The sequence below is a fragment of the Microtus pennsylvanicus genome, chromosome 9, assembly GCF_037038515.1.
Source record: "Microtus pennsylvanicus isolate mMicPen1 chromosome 9, mMicPen1.hap1, whole genome shotgun sequence".
In the NCBI taxonomy this organism is placed as follows: Eukaryota; Metazoa; Chordata; class Mammalia; order Rodentia; family Cricetidae; genus Microtus; species Microtus pennsylvanicus.
The window spans coordinates 44,622,005-44,640,682 of NC_134587.1; the positions used below are offsets into that span (position 1 = coordinate 44,622,005).

At 50.9% G+C, this 18,678-nt stretch overlaps 1 protein-coding gene across 1 annotated transcript; it reads left to right on the forward strand.

Annotated features, from left to right (window-relative positions):
- The first annotated feature begins 11 nt into the window (after nucleotides 1–11).
- On the forward strand, nucleotides 12–16,435 carry Tbc1d13 (TBC1 domain family member 13). The gene is made up of 12 exons (XM_075985687.1): nucleotides 12–189; nucleotides 1,042–1,115; nucleotides 2,898–2,938; nucleotides 3,476–3,537; nucleotides 3,625–3,724; nucleotides 5,196–5,278; nucleotides 7,373–7,532; nucleotides 9,990–10,200; nucleotides 10,664–10,827; nucleotides 12,717–12,877; nucleotides 13,079–13,136; nucleotides 13,829–16,435. Exons 1-12 carry the CDS (start codon nucleotides 167–169, stop codon nucleotides 13,892–13,894), a joined length of 1,203 nt encoding a protein of 400 aa, XP_075841802.1. The 5' UTR covers nucleotides 12–166; the 3' UTR covers nucleotides 13,895–16,435.
- The last annotated feature ends 2,243 nt before the right edge of the window (nucleotides 16,436–18,678 follow it).

Genomic DNA, 18,678 nt, shown 5'->3' on the forward strand with positions numbered 1-18,678 from the left:
CCCGGGGCGGAACCAGCGCGGTCCGGCTCCTGCGGAACGTGCACGCTCTCGGTTTTGCTTCCCGCCGGAGGCTTTTGCGGAACTCCCCGGGTCCCCGGAGGGGGAGGGGGGCCAGTGGCGGCAGCTGGGGCTGCAGAAGCAGCCCAGGGGTCCGGAAGTCAACATCATGTCGAGTCTGCACAAGAGCCGGTAAGGAGACCCGAGGGCAGGACTGTGTCTAGACCGCTCCGGCCGGGCCGCGCCTTCTCCCCGACCGAGCTGCTCAGCGCATGTGCGGCCAAGAATAGCCCCCACCCCCGGCGGAGGGTCCTCTGTGCCCACTTCTCAGCATCATTGCCCGTGTGGCAGTGAGGAGAAGCAGAGATGCTTCTCTAACGTTGGTGTCACCTTTTTTTTCTCTCTCACTCTGGACCCCATTCCCTAGTGTCTTCCTCGTCCAGACCTATATTACCCTCCCCACTTCCTGGCTCCAGGATCCTCTTCCCCAAATACTCCTGTCCCTGTGCTCCTTGCTTATGGGAAACACTAGAGAGAACCCGAGGTCCCTAGTCTAGCCTCTTAATCGTGTCCCCCGCACACACCGCAAGGCTACATCTTGCAGCATCGGCTAAATTTTGCTCACTCCAGGACTACTTTTTAGTCTTTTGTCCTTGCCTGAGGACAGGCCCAAGAAGTCTGTGCCCCCTCCCCCTTCTCCAGCCAAGAGAGCTGTGAGAATGGTGGAGAAACTGTTCAGGGCCCCTGTCTGTAGATCAAATTACTCCTGGTTGCGAAGCTTGGTTGTGTGAATTCAGGTAGTGGTGTGGTGTGGACTGGGCTTGGCCACAGCAAGTGTCTAGAAAATGCCAGCTCACCAACAGTAGAAAGTGCTTAATATTAAGGTTTCATACCTTTTTGACTAGAACACTTTTTGCTCTTTGTTGACTTTGCAGATGTTAGAGGATTGTCCACCTCCCTAAGCTTGGGGTTGGAGACTGTTGGGGTGAGGGATCTGTGGGCTGCCTGTTTGTTACCTTGGGGTTTCCTTTTCTGCCCTTGAAGGATTGCCGATTTCCAGGATGTCCTGAAGGAGCCTTCCATTGTGCTGGAGAAGCTTCGAGAACTCAGCTTTAGTGGTAAGGCACAATTTTCCTCGGGGTTTCCTTGGAATAGCTTTATGGCCAAGATGAAGGGGAGAGCATCAAGACGATACCCAGAGAGAAAGAGACGGATTTCATAGAGCTGCCTGGATGTCGTAGGAGTGGTAACCACCCTTTGGCCATAGATACGATGCATCTGATTCCCCAGATTCCCTGATGTAGCCTGCAGATTGAAATAGGGGTGACCTTTTGAGCCTAGGCGAAGCGTTTGTCATTTCTCAACTAGTTTCCTGAGTTTCAGAAGTTGCAGGGTGGTTCCTGATTCTTCTACCTAGCTTTGAAGCAGAGCTGAGAGTGACCTTTGATTAATGCTAAAACTCAAGCCTTAGAACACCTACTCTTAAGGAGCTGAACATCAGCCCCGTTTGACTTTGCCCTTCCTCACATGGTCAATGTTCCAGCACAGAGATAACTGGGTTTTTACCCTGTCTGTAAAAACACCCCAAGGTGTTTGTTTAGCTCTTTGTGGCACTGCTTTGCCGATAACTTTGCCAGGAAGGAGTTGAAGTTGCCTGGGTCATGTAGATTCTGAGGTCACGGTGCCAGGGAAACCCTTATCAGAACTGTTCCTGGGAGACTTGGGGAAGCACTGCAGAAGTTGCCTTTTCTTTTCTGGAGCAGTCTGTGGTGCTTATGCCGAGCTGGGGCTGCTCAGTACACCTTGGCCGCTCTGTCTACAGATGAGTTTCTCTATCTGTGAGCAAGGCTGCAGGAACTAATCTTCCTATTGTCTGGAACTAAAGTGGGAATTAAGTGAAGTCATGGCTCTCTGGCACAGGGCTCACAACCTGACAGCTTGGTTTGCATTTCACAAATGTGAACGCTGTTTGTGACCCATGTCCTGCGCTAGGCCTAGGTGTGTCAACAGACAAACGTGCTTCCTGTCTGTCTGCGCCCCTCCGTTCATAGACACTACACACATTGCATTCATACTCAAGGTTTCATATGTTTCCAGTTGTGATGGGTATCATAGAGAGCCATAGAGCCATTGCTCATAAGCAGAGACACCGATGCCCAGCATAGTGGTTCACAATTTTAATGCCAGAACAGGAGGCAGAGGCAGGCGGATCTCTGTGAGTTCGAGGCCAGCCTGGTCTACAGAGTTCCAGGACAGGCTCCAAAGCTACACAGAGAAACCTTGTCTTGAAAAACAAAAACAAAAAAAAACAAAAAAAAAACCTAAAAAAATAAAAAACAGCCTTCTACATAGTGAGTTCCCACACAGCCAGAGCTATGTAGTGAGACCCTGTCTGAGACTGGGCATATTGTTTGGTTCATAGAGTATCTGCCTAGCATGAATAGAGCCTTGCTTTTGAATCTTAGCACCCATAAACTAGACATAGTGGCCAAACACACCTGTAATTCTGCTACTCAGAGGATGGAGACAAGAAGAAGAGAAGCTCCTCCATGGCTCCATAGTAAATTGGAGGCCAGCCTGGGCTACATCAAACTCTGCTCCTTCTCCCTGAGTAAGAGCTGGGCTTTGACTAAGAGTTGGTGTTTGATGATGGCCTCCTTGAAGAAGAAAAATCAAAAATGAGAAAGTTCAAAGAACATTCAGACAGATGAGGTTCTGGGCTGGGGGACAGAACTGTAGGCAGAAATTAGTTAGCATCCTGCTTAGACGTTTCTTTGGTGAAGAGTGGTCCCCAAAGTGCTTCCTGTTCACTCCACTTCCTGCCAACTGGCTCAAGGTGTAGGGGCTGGGGGGATTCTGGAACTCTGGCTTGGGGTGACCTTTGCCTGCTGTGTCCACAGGCATTCCCTGTGAGGGCGGACTGCGGTGCCTCTGCTGGAAGGTGGGTGTGCCTGGGGTGGGGCTTCTTGGTTTTGGGGTCTCCTGGGTCTTGCATGGTCCTCCCCCGCCCCTCTTCTCTGCTCCTTTCCTTGCTTGTCTGAGGAAGGGTTTCTGGAAGTTGAGGGGGGTTGTGTTCTCTTGGCATCCTCTCCAGGATTCATTTGGGGATGGACCAATTCATAATGCCAGTGAAGATTTCCACTTCCTGGTGCATATGTGCATTGGAAGGGATGCTGATTAGGATAAGGCTAGTTTCCCTGAAGCCACTGCCTGAGGTGGTGGCAGCCTCTGTTCCTGGTTACCAGCCCTTCAATGCCACCACTTTCTCTTCTCATTTAGAAGAGTCTGTGTGGAAAACAGAGGGAGGGTCCAGCTAGGGCTAGGAGGAGGAGGGCCACTCTTCAGACCCGAGCTCCTGGGTTGCAGCCACCTTCCTGTTGAGGGTTTCATGAAGCCTTTCTTCTGAGGCCTGCATGCCTCCACTGCTGTCCGGGATGGACAGAGGGATGTCGCCAGAGCTGTGCTGTTCTCTGTGCAGATCCTCCTGAACTACCTCCCTTTGGAGAGAGCCTCATGGACTTCCATCCTGGCCAAGCAGAGGTGAGACCTGTGCACTCCCACAACCTGTCTGCTTCCTGAGGGTGCTTCTCTGGACTCATCATTCTCCTCTGCTCTCCTCTCCGGCAGAGGGCTCTATTCTCAGTTCCTGAGGGAAATGATCATCCAGCCTGGCATCGCCAAGGCCAACATGGGTGTATCCAGGGAGGACGTAACCTTCGAAGATCATGTAAGTAAGGTTGGCTTCAGGGGCTGAGGGTGCACAGAAAGAGGGCAGAGGCTTGGGCCCAGGTGCGGACCCCTTGCTGAAGGACAGGTGGGCCTGGCCTGCATTCCTGTCAGGTCTTCCCGCTTCATTGGGTTGCCCACTCCTTGGACACAGTGGTGTCTCCCCGCTTATTCTAGGCACAGTAACCACAGCAGCCCTAGGCCTAGTTGGGAACATAAGTGATGGCCATTGTCCTGAGGGTGTTGTGGGAGTCACCCTGCTCCAGGAGCTCTTAGGTCATGGCCTCTGGAACCCTCACCCCAGTGCTTATTATTATTATTATTATTACTATTTTAATAAAAGATTAATCTGGGCGCTAGTGGCACACATCTTTAATCCCAGCAGAGGCAGGCAAATCTCTTGAGTTTGAGGCCAGCCTGGTCTACAAAGTGAGTTCCAGGACAGCCAGGATTACACAGAGAAACTCTGTCTTGAAAAAAAAGGCAGTCTTGTGTATTTCAAGCTGGCCTAGAACTCAATTTATAGCCAAGAGTGACCCTGAACTTAACATTTTTAAAATTCATTCTTAGTATGTCTTATTAGTATGTCTTATGGATGCCAGCGAGGGTTGTGTCATGGCGCAGACAGAGGGAAGAGGATAGTTTAGAGTCGGTTCTGCCGTTCCTGTGTATTTTGGGGACTGAACTTAGGTTTTCGTGCTCGTGCAGCAAGCACCTGTACACACTAAGCCAGTTTGCAGACCCGGAATAGATTTTTTGGTGTATTTATTTATTTGTTTTTTGAGGCAGGATCTTGCTATATAGCTGAAGCGTGCCTCAGACTTGGACTCCTGCTTCAGGTCTCCTAAGATCTGGGATTTATCCCTGGCTAAATGTTCATTTGTTTGTCTTCTTACGAGCTTGGAGGTTGAGCAGAGGGTCTCAACTGTGGTAAGCAATCACTCTGCCACTGAACTACACCCCTCTCCTCACCCTGGATCCTTGAGGAAGGTAGCAGGATTGTATAGTTGAGGAAAGCTGGGCAGAAGTTAGGCTGAAATAAGTGTCTGTCTGAGACCTGGAGAAAAATCCCGTTTTTATCTCCTATCCTGAGCTTCTTCATGTATGCTTGACAGGGCAGAAAGTGTAGCCGGGCTGGCCTCAGACCCATCTGAGTTGACTGCTCAAGGAAAGCCCTGGTAGATAATGAAATGGCATTCTTCTTCGTCTGCCCTTTCCGGGCGCTCAGTGACTGCTGTGTGCACACTCTGTCTGGGGCACTGCCAAGAACACTGTCACCATCAGGATGTGTTCAGAGCAGGCTGTGGTGTGGAGAGCCTGGGAAGCCTGAGCAAGCCTGGGCACACCTGCGCTTGCTGGGTGGACTGAGCCTGTCTCTAGGCCAGACCTAGGTCTCTGGGCATTGGATGTGAGGCCGCTGAGCTGCAGCCCTGGCTGGTCCCCGCACATAGCATCTGCTTTTCTCTTCACAGCCCCTCAACCCGAACCCTGATAGCAGGTGGAACACGTATTTTAAGGACAACGAGGTGCTACTGCAGATTGACAAAGATGTCCGGTAAGAGGCCCACAGGGGCTTTTTGCTACCGGGGGGCCCTCACCGGGGTTTATACCTACAGTCGCGTACCAGAGGGCACTGGAGCCTGGCTGGCTGGCTGGCTGGCTGGTTGGCTGGCTGGCTGGCTGGCTGGCTTCAGGACAGCTTCACCACTTGGCTGTTTGACCATGGGCAGGCAACCCAGGCTCTCTGAACACGACTTCTGTGGAAGTAGAAGTGAGATGGTTCAGGTTGAGGGTATGTGCAGCATGGGTCTTCACATGGAATCCGGATCGTTGTGCTAGCTGCAGCCTACTACAGAGGCCTTTGAAGTGATCAGTTGCCTTTGGAGAAGGACCCTGGGAGCTGAACCCCCTCACTTGGAGCAGCCTGACTGTGTCCTCTCTGGCACCCACTCCTCGTTTAGACAGGAAACTCATGCAGAGCTACTCAGTGGCATTCCCAAGGAATCCTGGGGCCAGTTCTGCTGGCAACAGCACAGGCCAATTTCACCCATGTGAGGAGGGCTGGAGGTTTCCCTGAGGAGACAGACACAGATGTTCAACCTGTCAAAATGTATGCGATTGCAGAAGTTGTGAGCGCTGTGAAGGAGGAGAAGCTGATGCTGAGGGAAGAGGGGCCTTAGGGGAGGTGACTCAGCATGAGCTGCCAGGCGAGGGGAGGATGGGAGGTGTGGGGCTGTGTGGAAGAGCTTCCTAGCCTCAGGAACTTGTGCAGGAATGCCCTGAGGCTTGGGCTAAAGTCAGTAGGAAGATCCTCTTCCTCCCCAAGTGCTGTGGCTCTGCCCAGATCCCTCTCCAGACTCCTCTGGAGGCCTGAATGGGGTGGTACACCAGGTCCTTGGGGCCTTTCTTCTCAGACTGGCATTGGAACAGCACTACCCGTGAGATGCTCTCCTGACCAGGTTTAGGTCGAGAGTGTCATCCTGTAGTAGTTTTGGGGAGGGATTATGGGCTCAGGCTCTCTCTCCCACTGGTGTTGGCAGTAGGGTGTCAGTGTTTGCGGAGGGCCAGTACGCAGTGTGCTGTGTCTAGGCGGTCTGAGACGTATACATGATCGTGATGCCCTGTCGTGCTCCAGATGCCCCTGCGTGCCGTTCCTTGCACATCCCTTCATGTCAGCAAAGGGTGTTTTTTTCCTGTGGTAAATGACCATGTCAATCCTTGTGTACATCCATGCCTCTGCAGACAGATGTATGTAAATATATATAATGTTCTGTTGGGGAGTGAGCTCAGGACTTGACTCCTTGTGAATATCAGACGTACTTATATACATGTATACATAGTGCTTACTAGGTACATGCTCTATCACTAAGCTAGATCCTTAGCTCCTAGACAAGTAGACAAGTGCTTTTGTCATGGAAACGTGTTCGTGGTTTATGAGCATTAGTGGTTTTGTTTTTTGTTTATTTTTTTGGTTTTTCGAGACAGGTTTTCTTCTGAAACCATTCTAGCTGTCCTGGATTTCACTCTGTAGACCAGGCTGGCCTTGAACTCACAGAGATCCACCTGTCTGTGAGTTCTCTGAGTGTGACCTAAAGACACTTAAAAAATGCACACGTGAGCTGGGTGGTGGTGGTGCAGCACTTGGGAGGCGGGAGGCAGAGGCAGGGGCAGGTATATCTCTCTGAGTCTACAAGAGCTAGTTCCAGGACAGGCCCCAAAGCTACAGAGAAACCCTGTCTTGAAAAAAAAAATTAAATATAAAAAATGTACACATGTACCTCTTCATAAACACTTATGAAATGAGCATGTATTTGTAATTTCTACTGCTTTTATAAAAACTGTATTTTGGGGGTTAAATATTTTAGTTTTTGATACAAAGTTTTGCACTAGTCAAGGCTGATCAGGTGCTCACTTTGTAGCTGAAGCTGGCCTTGAACTCCAAGTAGTTGATTACAGGTTGAGCCACCATCCCCAGCTGAAATGTTACGATTACAAAACAGGCAAACAGTTGAAGAGTAGCTGAGGTGTAGGGCACCTGTCTAGCGTGACCTCGGTTAGACCCCAGCACTGTAAGATAAATAAAATCAACCACTTGTGAGGATACCCAGGGCTGCCACCCTGAGTGACAGCGTTCTTTCCATTCCAACAGGAGGCTGTGCCCAGATATATCCTTCTTCCAGAGAGCCACCGAATACCCCTGCCTCCTCATCCTGGACCCGCAGAATGAGTTTGAGACCCTTCGGAAACGGGTGGAGCAGACAACACTGAAATCTCAGACAGTGGCCCGGAACCGGAGCGGGGTCACAAATGTAAGAGCTAGCCTGGGATCTTTTTCTTTTTAAGATTTGTTTATTTTATTTGAGTGTTTGCCTGCCTGTGTGTATGTGTTCCTAGACCTAGAGCTGCACTGAAAACTCCATTTGCCATTTGTATCATGGGAAAAAAATGAGGGTCCCTATGGCTAGGAGCAGCGAGACAGCAGAGGGGAGGGGCCAGAGGGTCCTGTAAGAGCTAGTGTGGGGAGGTCTGACAAGGCCCTTGTGCAGACTGCTGGTGGGCTCTTAGAGGATTCTGAGCAGGCAGCAACTTTTGGTTCAGGTGTCCTTGGGCATAGAAGGGCTATCAAAGCAGATGGCTGCATTTGCCAAGGTCAGAATTTGCTGTTTGGTTAGATCTGGAACACACAGAAGAGGGTAAGCTCTAAGGGTTTTCAAGCTCCAGAAAAAATAGCAGACCTTGACACTGTGGCAGCTGCTATGCCCCCCAAAAGGTGTATGACCTTATATCTCCATTTAGGCCCACTGCTTTGGGAGCTGTAGTGGTGATTTGTTCCCACTTGTCATGGCCTTTCACCAGCAGGAGAACCCTCCTCTGCAGCCTCCCCAGCAGGAGAACCCTCCTCTGCAGCCTCTCCAGCAGGGGAACCCTCCTCTGCAGCCTCCCCAGCAGGGGAGCCCTCCTCTGCAGCCTCCCCAGCAGGGGAACCCTCCTCTGCAGCCTCCCCAGCAGGGGAACCCTCCTCTGCAGCCTCCCCAGCAGGGAGTGGAGAATCACACAACTCTTCTCCCTGAGTTGTTGATGGGCAGTCAGGCAGATGCATTCACTCCTGGTCCCATGTACCTGCCACGAGGGTAGGGTTCACCAAAGTTGTGCATAGCCCAGGCGTGGTGAGGGAACTGTGGCTTGGTTTTTGTGCACCCCTCTTGGCATGGATGCTGATAGCCTTGATGAAGGCCCAACAGTGCTAATCCTTTGACTGTAGTGTTGCACGTGAGGGTCAAGCTCTACCCGTTTTACCTTTGGATCTGGTCCTGACAGCCCAGGATCCTACTGAAGCTTCATCCCCAGGATTCTGGACCTGTGGTAGGGTGGCTCAGTCAAGTCAGTCTCTGTCTTCTGTGTGAGTCTGGGCAAGGGATACTGAGCTGCTGTTTCTGGGCTTTTCCTCCTCCATATCTGGGCATAATCACTCCTGCCCTGCCTGGCTGTGGAACAGCCAGAAGGAAATGAGGTCATGGAAAGCAGGTTCTTGGAAAGCTAGAGGCACTGGGCTATCATGGGAGAAAGCCTGCTGCAGCCGCTTGGCGCACAGCCTCTGGGCTAGTCAGTCCAGGTTCAAGTCTATGTGAGCCTGTTTCCTCATCTTGAACTGTTCAAAGGTGGTGCTATGGCTCAAAGCCTGTAATCTGAGGCAGGAGGATCAACTCAGGGCCTTCCTCAGCTATCTGGTAAGGACCAGCTCAGGGCCATCCTGGGCTGTATGATATGTTTGAAGTTCAGTCTGAATACATGAAGCTCTGTTGTGAAAGAAAATGGTTTTGAGAGCAGATTGGAGGAGTATGGTCTGCTCCTGGGGTGCATGTGTTTGTGTCATGCACATGTATGAAAGGTATGTGGAAATACCCTGGGCTACCTGGACTCCTAAGAACAGAAAGTCTTGTGTAGTCCATTGGGGTCTCTTCTGCAAGTCCCCCAGCTCTGCAGCCACTGCTGGAGCAGGCTGAGGGCAGAGCCCAGGCACCCAAATCCCCTAAATTTCCTGAGGTTCTGCAGAGCAGCTGATATTGTGGACACCTTTTCTTGTTTTGAACTGGTTTTATGTAGTCCAGGTCGGCCTAGAACTCTATATGTAGCTGAGGCTGGTATTGAACTCCTGATCCTCCCGATTCTACCTCTAAGTGCTGGGATTTACAGCCTACATCATCACCCGCAGCCAAGTCTTTATTTTCAGTTGAAGTACGTGTACTTAGAAATGCATACATTTTTATGCACGTAGCTAGATCTGTTCTTCCTGTGAGTCCACCTGTAAGGCTGCCCGTCACCGTCAGGACTTCTCACTGTGCAGGAGGGCCCTTCTTCCTTTCTCCATCAGGTCCTTACCACAGAATCTACCTCTCTTTTGTTGTTGGGTTTCATTGGTTTTGATTTTTTTGTTTGTTTTGGTTTTGTTTTGTTGTTGTTGTTTATTTTTCAAGACAGGGTTTCTCTGTAGCTTTAGAGCCTCTCCTGGAACTCGCTCTGTAGATCAGGCTGGCCTCAACCTCACAGAGATCTGCCTGCCTCTGCCTCTCAAGTGCTAGGACTAAAGGAAGTGGGACCTCTTTTTTAACCTGGTTGTCACTCAGTGTCTTCCTACAGCATCCACCTCCTCTTCCTTGTGTGACATGTTCCTCCATATCATGTCTTGGTCATAAACTAGGATGTTAAGGCATGTTGGGCTTCATGGGAACATTTGACCTGCTAACAGGTTCTCCTCTTCTCCCCAGATGAGCTCCCCACACAAGAACAACGCACCACCAGCCCTGAATGAGTATGAGGTTCTGCCCAATGGCTGTGAAGCCCACTGGGAGGTGGTGGAGCGGATCCTGTTCATCTATGCCAAGCTCAACCCTGGCATCGCTTACGTGCAGGGCATGAATGAGATCGTGGGTCCCCTGTACTACACTTTTGCCACTGACCCGAACAGCGAGTGGAAAGGTAGACAGGCTCTTGGCTGCCCGAGCCTCCCATTGCTGGCTCCCTAGAGAAAGAGAATGGGGCTAGCCAGGCTGATGGGCCACGTGGGGCTCCGGAGCCTCATCTATTTCAGACATCTGTGGTCATGTCAGAGCAGGTGCTGTCTAGCTCTGCCTTGTAGAATACTGCTGTTCACTGATCTGTTGACCCTTGGAACTTTCTGTGGGATAGATGCTCATGACCGGCTGAGAGATGAGACCCATTAGCATAGTGCATGAAAGCTGCCAAGTGGGCTGTGTGTCTAGAAGATGAGGTAGAAGTGGTGACGTCCTTAGGGGTAGTCGGGGCCAAGGTGGGGGACCCATTCCAGCCTCTGCAGGGGTATTGGGTGATACGTTGAAGTGGGGCATATGTCTTGTGGGTGAGGTGGGACTCAAGAACACCTCACTCCCTGCGTCCACCCACACCTCACTGTCTGTCCCAGAGCACGCTGAAGCTGACACCTTTTTCTGCTTCACCAACCTCATGGCTGAGATCCGGGACAACTTCATCAAGAGCCTGGATGACTCCCAGTGTGGCATCACCTACAAGATGGAAAAGGTGTACTCCACCTTGAAGGATAAGGATGTAGAACTCTACCTGAAACTGGTGAGGACCAGGCTCACAGCTACTGCCTGAGTCTGGGGGCTAAAAGTGGCTGCAGTTGAGCAGCTCAGGATGCTGGCCCACCAGCACGTGGGAAACAAAGGCAGAAGGTTCTCTGAGTTTGAGGCTAGCCTGGTAGCCTGGTCTGTCTCAAAATACAGAGAGAGAGAGAGAGAGGGAGAGGGAGAGGGAGAGAGAGAGAGAGAGAGAGAGGAGGAGAGAGGAAGAGAGAGAGAATAATGTGGCCAGTAGATGGCAGGTGAAAGTGTTTAACGCCAAGCCCAGCCACCTTACCTAGTTCAGCCCCGACCACGTGGTAGAGAAGAGAACTGACTCTCACAAGCTGTTCTTTAACTCTACGTACTTCAGATACATTAAAAATGCAATTCAGCTTATTGTAAAGCCATCACTGTGTGTTTCATAAAACAGTTCAGTTTAAGCTAGACAAGGAAGCACATCCTACGAGGATATTCAAGCCAGTCTGGCCTACATAGTGAGTTTGAGGTCAGTTTACAATGAAAACCTGTTTTAAGAATAAATTAAGGGGCTGGAGAAATGGCTCAGAGGTTAAGAGCACTGACTGCTCTTCCAGAGGTCCTGAGTTCAATTCCCAGCAACCATCTGTACTGAGATCTGGCGCCCTCCTCTGGCGTGTGGGCATACATCGAGGCAGAATGTTGTATACATAATAAATAAATAAATCTTAAAAAAAAAAAGAATAAATTAAGGGGCTGGGCGATGGTGGCACACACCTTTAATCCCAGCACTTGAGAAGCAGAGGTAGGTGAATCTCTGTGAGTTCAAGTCCAGCCTGGTCTACGGAGCAAGTTCCAGCACAGCCAGAGCTACATAGAGAAACCCAGCCTCAAAAAGATAGATAGATAGAACAGACAGACAGATAGACAGAGAAGAGAAGATACATTTTTCTATATAAATTGCGAGTGCTGTGGGATGGGGATGTGGCTCGGTTGATAGAAGGCTTGCCTAGCACGTGTGAAGGCCTGGACTCCATCTGGGATCCAAGCCACTGCAACCTTGACTCTCAGAAGGTGAAGGCCAGGGTATGAGGGTTTAAAGTTATACTTGGCTTCATGGTGACTTTGACTCCAACCTGGGCTATTAAAAAAAAAAAACTGTGTGGCGGTGGCACACGCCTTTATTCCCAGCACTCAGGAGGCTGATTTCTGTGAGTTTGAAGCTGTCCTGATGTAATAGTTCAAGACCAGCCAGGGTTATATGGGTTATATGGTGAGACTCTGTCTCAGAAACAAATTTCTAAAATGTTGTGTGAAAAAAAAATATATACAGACACGTATATTCTTACTTTATTTTCGTTTTTGGTTTGTTTTTTTTTTTTTTGTTTTTTGTTTTGTTTGTTTGTTTTAGACCTGTTTTTTCCTGGCTATCCTGGAAGTCACTCTGTAGACCAGGCTGGCCTTGAACTCAAGAGATCTGCCTGCCTCTGCCTTCCCAGTATGGGATTAAAGGTGTTTGCCACCATTCCTGGCTTAAAGTACGGAATGCTGTTTTTACTTAGTGATGCATGTTCTTTCTGTTAATACCCTCTGTGACTCCGCAAAGTGTTCATTTCCTGGGGATTCCTGCCCTGTGGGGTTGTTCATGGGTTTGTAAGCTGAGCACAGGTGCTGTGCCCGGGGCTGGTCCTTGTGCACGTCTCCAGACGGGGAAGTTCATTTGCTGAGCCATCTCCAAGTCCGAAGGGCTGATGTAAAATCCAGGGCTTCTAGTGTGCCTTGAAGAAATCAAAAGCAACATTGACTGGACTGCAGCAGCGGCCGTCCTCTTAGTGGCCCCTTTGAGCCTGAGCAGGGCTTGCTTCTAGGCTACACTTTCTTTCTGCCGCTGACACCCAATCCCTGCTGTCTCTCCAGCAAGAGCAGAATATCAAGCCCCAGTTCTTTGCCTTCCGTTGGCTGACACTCCTGCTGTCGCAGGAGTTCTTGCTGCCTGATGTCATCCGGATCTGGGACTCACTCTTTGCCGATGACAACCGCTTTGATTTCCTCCTCCTGGTCTGCTGTGCCATGCTCATGTAAGTGGGGCCATGATTTGCCCTGTTCGTAAGGAAAGCTGGGGTGGGAGGGGGCAGTCCTGGAAGGCGGCCAGAGCAAGCCTCTGGAACTGATCTCCAAGCGGGCCTTGCTGAGAGTGGAAGAATCAGCAGAGAGCCTGCCTGCAGGCCTGCTCCTGGGACATCTAGGGTCCAGCGCTGAGGCTGCTTGTTTCCCTGCAGACTGATCCGGGAGCAGTTGCTGGAGGGGGATTTCACTGTCAACATGCGGCTTCTGCAGGTAATGGGCACTGGAGGGAAGGCTGGTCAGTCTCAGCAGCAGGGCAGACACTTCAGCCTGCACCAGCCACTGTTGCAGGCTGGCACCAGAAACAGGAGCACGTGCTGTGGGTTCAGGGTGCAGACTCTGGGTTTGAATCTGAGTTGAATCCTGGTCTTCACAGACCTTGAGTGGTATACATCCTTGGCCCTCCAGGACTCTGGGCCACAAGGTCAAGGCAGTGAATGTTGCTGATTTTGCTCTGGTGGGGAGTTGTGTGTCACGTGGGTCTGTCAGCCGGCCTGAGGTTCATGTATGTTCTGTTCTTTTCCTCATGTGACTTGAGCCAAGTGACATTGTCCAGGCCTCAGTGTCTACCAACACCTGGCTTTGGGTTTGTTTTCATTAACCTCACTAGCCAGGTCTGTGAGATGGATGTAATCACAGCACCCCTTCTCGGGGTTCCAGGTTCTTCATGGGTGTGCCTCCAGGTTCCAAGGCTGGAGCTGGGAGGGCTGAGGCCTCGGGCACTATGGTCCTAAGACAGGCTGTGAGACCCTTTGGACCTTAGTGACATGCAGTGTTTGTGGCGGGATACCTGGAGTGTCTGGTATACCAGGTCCCTGCTGCTGGTGCCATGCCATGGTGACAGATGTGTGTGGAAAGGCAGTGGGGGCTGCTCCAAGAGCACATGTGGTTTCCTTGGTGTCCAGGATTATCCCAGCACAGACGTCTGCCAGATCCTACAGAAAGCCAAGGAGCTCCAAGACTCAAAGTAACCTGGTGGCAAGAGGCCCAGGGTTGGAAGAGCAGCCACCTGCACATCTGGTTTGTGGGACACAGAGGAGTCAGTGGGAAAGCAGTGAGGACAAGCCACAGACCTGGCCAGCTCCAGGCTTCCCAACCTGGCTCCGGTGGTCCAGGCTACTCCTGAGCACACCGTGCTGTGCTCCTTCCCAGTGCTTGGCCCTGCCGCCCTCCCTGCACTTGAGTCCTGAGGCCTCCACCCAGACTGCTGAGCAGCGCGGGGGCTCCTGAACTGGGTTCCTGGGACTGGGGCCATTTGAGGCACAGGAGGCTGGCAAGGGTTCTGCCATGCCTCTGCCCAGTAGCTCCTTACCCTTTGTGCTCTCATCTTCCCCTGGGTCCTGGTCAGGGGAGGTAATTGGCTAATGGGCCAGAAACCATTTCTGAGCATTGGTGCTCAAGCTACTTGGGGAAGGGACCCCAGAAGAGCTGAGAGACTGCCAGTTCTAGGTTCACCTTTTGTCTCCCCTGTCCGGTGCATTTGCTCATGGTCGGGTGTCCCCCAGGTGTCTCTGCTCCAGTGTGTGTATGTACACATGTGTTCACACATGCCCTGGAAGCGGAGTGGGCATGTTGGAATCCCTCTGAGGTCCTGCTTCCTCTCTTCTGTGTCTCTACCTCTGCTGTCTCCCTCTTCCTCTGCCAGAGGTGTGTGTGGCTTCTGCCGTTCCTTCCTCTCCATGTCTCTCTACCCTTCGCCTGGAGCACCTTACCCCAAACTTCTTCCTCTCTCCTCTCTGCTTCCTGAGGCCAGCAGTCAGAATGAGAAGTGTAGCTTAGTAAGACCCCTGTAGGCCAACCTTGGAACCCTGTTCCCGTCCCCAACCCAAGGTTCAAGGTCCTCTCACCAGAGGGAATCACAGTGGCTCTTCAGAGGGCCTGCTCTGCTTGAGGAAGCCAAGTGCTGCTGACATGGTGGCCTGTGACACTCGGGGCCTCTTGCCCGTTGTTTGCCCAACTGTGGAGAAAGGAGGGAGGAGGAGTCTTGTAAGGGCCTCCCTGGAGACTCATCATCTCAGAGACCAAGGATGTCCCGCTGGGCTGTGCCTGGGAGCTGGAATCTGAGCATCTCAGCAGAGCTGGCATCCCTTGGCTTCCATGTTCCTGCCCAGGGAGTATAAGTCTCATCAAGGGCAAAGGACCAAAGGATGCCTCTCTGTGGCCAGCATTGGCTGAAGGCCTGGAGCTTCTCAGTGCCAGGAGAGCTACATCTGTAGCTGTGCTCCTGCAGGGGCTGCAGAGGTGCTTGGGCTGTCTCCTGACTTTGGGGACACAGTGCCTGAGCTGCACCCTGTTCAGCAAGTAGACTTTTCCTAACCTTGTCCCTCCCTCCTTTTCTTTTTCTTTTTCTTTTTTTATTTTTTGGTTTTTCGAGACAGGGTTTCTCTGTGGCTTTGGAGCCTGTCCTGGAACTAGCTCTGTAGACCAGGCTGGTCTCAAACTCACAGAGATCCGCCTGCCTCTGCCTCCCAAGTGCTGGGATTAAAGGCGTGCGCCACCACCGCCCGGCGCTCCCTCCTTTTCTCTGGAGGCCAGGTGGTTTGAGTCCTTAAGGCAGGTCGACAGCAGGGGAGGGGGGTCCTCACCCTCTCAGACTGGCCAGCAGGAACTAGGCTCCAGCAGCTGCCACCCGAAGCCTCCTGAGACCAGCTGCAGGGCTCCCTGCCTTCCCAAGCCGCTGCTCTAGTAAACTTCCTTGGGTGCTGCTGGGACTCTGCCTTTTTGCTACCATCTCCCCCAACATAGAATATTTGGGTGATTTTTTTTAACTATTTATTTAGACATGGGCTATTTATTGCAGATTGGCAAGTGAGTTGGGCTGTGCACGGGTTTTTAGTGACCAGGGTGATAGAATTGGAGGCATGGATTGTCTTAATTTCCCAAGGTTAATCCTGGCACCCTCTCCCGTTCCTGGCTGGGAAGGCTGCCAGCTCTACTAGAACTGAGTACAGGGAGGCCCAAGCTGGTGCATTTGCTGGACTCAGAGATCCAGGACGTACACTCCCACCATCCTGGCCTCCCCTTAATGTAGGGCTTGTCAGCGGGTAGTTCAGCCCCAGCATTGACCTCTTCATTGCCTGGAAGCCAGCAGACACTGCCTGGGACACCTACTGCATTCATTCCCTCTTGCCAATCCCCCCTCCCTTGCTCTCTCCCTCCCTCTCTTCCTGGGACCATGCTACTGGAATCACTGCATCCGATTTGTTTCTGTGGGAGACCTGCATCCTGTGCCCACTCCTTGACCCTGGAGATGAAGGCCAAGGGCATGGAATGGAGGCTGTCTGGATAGAGTGGCTCCCCAGTCGGGTGCTGCCTAAGGAAAAGACTTGCCTGTGGTGATTATTAAGGGAGAACCAGAGTCTGAATTCAGCAGCTTCCACGTGGGGTGGCCCCAGGAGCTTGGCAGGTCACCCCTGGGGGACCGGACAGCAGTGGCTTTTGTGTTTTCATCCGTTCTCTGAGTCAGTGCTGTTGATGAGTTGTCTTTAATAAACCGTGTGCTCTTTACCATGTATGTGTATTGGTGCTTCCATGGCTGGACACGAGACTTTGGAGCAAGGACAAAGTCAAAGTCCCTTATCCTGGTCTAAGGAAGACCAGGAACTGCTTGCCAGGAAAGCCTGACTCCTCCAGTTGAGCTGCCACGCCCAGTAGGAGGCAGGTGGGCTAACCAAGTACCCACCGCTTTGTTACTCGCTTTAAGTTGTATTTATCTGTGTGCATCCTGCAGGTTGAGAGGTCTTGCTGGAGGGAGTCAGTTCTCTCCTCTGGAGTCAGGTGGCGAGCACCTCCACCCACTGAGCTGCCTCACCTGCAGCTACTTTAGTTTAGAGGTAAGAGTTTGCTATGTAGTCCAGGCTAGCCTCAATCTCTGAGTTTGCTATGTAGTCCAGGCTAGCCTCAATCTCTGAGTTTGCTATGTAGTCCAGGCTAGCCTCAATCTCTGTTCATCCTCTTAGCCTCTGAGGCAGGAGCCTCTGCCTCCTGAGTGTTGGGATTAAAGATGGACCAGCACACCTGGCTAAAAGCCATGTCTTTTCTTTTTTGTCTTCCTCCCTCCCTCCTTCCCTCCCTCCTTCCTTCCTTCCTTGAGACAGGGTTTCTCTGTCTCAGAGTAAGTCCTGGAACTCACTCTGTAGACCAGGCTGACCTCAAACTCAACAGAGATTCCCCTGCCTCTCCTTCCCGAATGCTGGGATTAAAGGTGTGCACCACCACGCCCGGCTTGAGGAGTATTTCTATATGCTAACTGTAAATTCTGAAAATAATAAAATGCTGCTTGCAATACCTAGCAGAAATTACTTAGGAATTTTGTGCTGGTCATTGAGCCCAGGCCCTCACACACATCAAGCAAGCACTGAACCCCTGAGCCAGAACCACAGCCCCAAGAATACTGAACATTGTGAAGCCTTGGGAGAGTTGAAGGAGGTGCAAAGAAACAAGGCTCTGCAGTTCCAGGTTGGAAGAATTTACCTCCATTCCCAGTATCTAAAACACCACATAGGTTCTAGTGTATATAGCTGAGTGGATGAACCTTCTCCAGCTGGTGAGAAAATTAAAATTCCCCTCCGGCTTAAGCAGTTTGCAGCTAAACAAGTCCAGCACCAGGAGTGTAGGAGGAAGGTGGCGTAGGCTGCCTCCTCGGGGATTATGGGATGGGAGGAAGGGTTCCAGCTCATGGCAATTTAATAGTGAATGAACTGGGGGTCCTTGAATAAATGTAGTAGTCCCTATCAAAATTCCAGGATGGCCAAGTGTGGTGGTACATGCCTGTGATCTCAGCACTCCACAAAGAGGATCCTGGCAAATTTTAGACCAGCCTGATCTGTGTAGGGGGTTCCAGTCTCCCTGGGGCTACGTACTGAGGCCCTGCCTGAAACAAAATTGCTATGACATGGAGATATAGCTCAGTGGCAGTGTATTCTCCCTGCTTGCCTGAGACTGGGTCCTAACACACTCTAATACTCTCTAACACACTATATATATATATATATATATATATATATATATATATATATATATATATATATATATTTTTTTTTTTTTTTTCCCACAGAAAAAGGAAAGAATCTGAAAATGCGTTAGGGAACCATAAAAGATCCCAGGTGCCTGACATAACTGAGTAAAAGGAACAAAGCTGGAGGCCTTACATTAAAACACCAGCTAGTGGTGATCACAGCAGCATGGTGCTGGCAGAAATACATCACATCTGCATTTAATCCCAGCACCCGGGAGGCAGAGGCAGGAGGATCTCTGTGAGCTCAAGGCCAGCCTGGTCTACAGAGTGAGCTCCAGGACAGCCTGAGCTGTTACACAGAGAAACCCTGTCTTGAAAGAAAAAAAAATATATATGACATCAACCAATAGAGTCAGACAAAAACCCAGAAACAGGCAGAAAAATCTTACAGTCAATAGATTTAAAAAAAAAAAATTTTTTTTGTGGTTGTCATTGTTTTTTGAGACAAGAATTCTCAAAAGCTTGTATGTAACGTTGGTTGTTACGGAATTTGCTTTGTAGACCAGGCTGGCCTCAAACTTACGGAGATCACCTACCTCTGCCTCCAGAGTACTGGAATTAAAGGCCTATGCCGCCACCACCTGGCAAGAAACCATTTTTCTTATTTTCTGTGCATGAGTGCTTGACTGCTTTATGAGTGCCTGGTCCCAATGGAGGCCAGAGGAAGGCACCAGATCCCCTGGGACTGGAGTTACTGATGCTTGTGAACCACCTTGTGGATGCCGGAAACTGAACCTA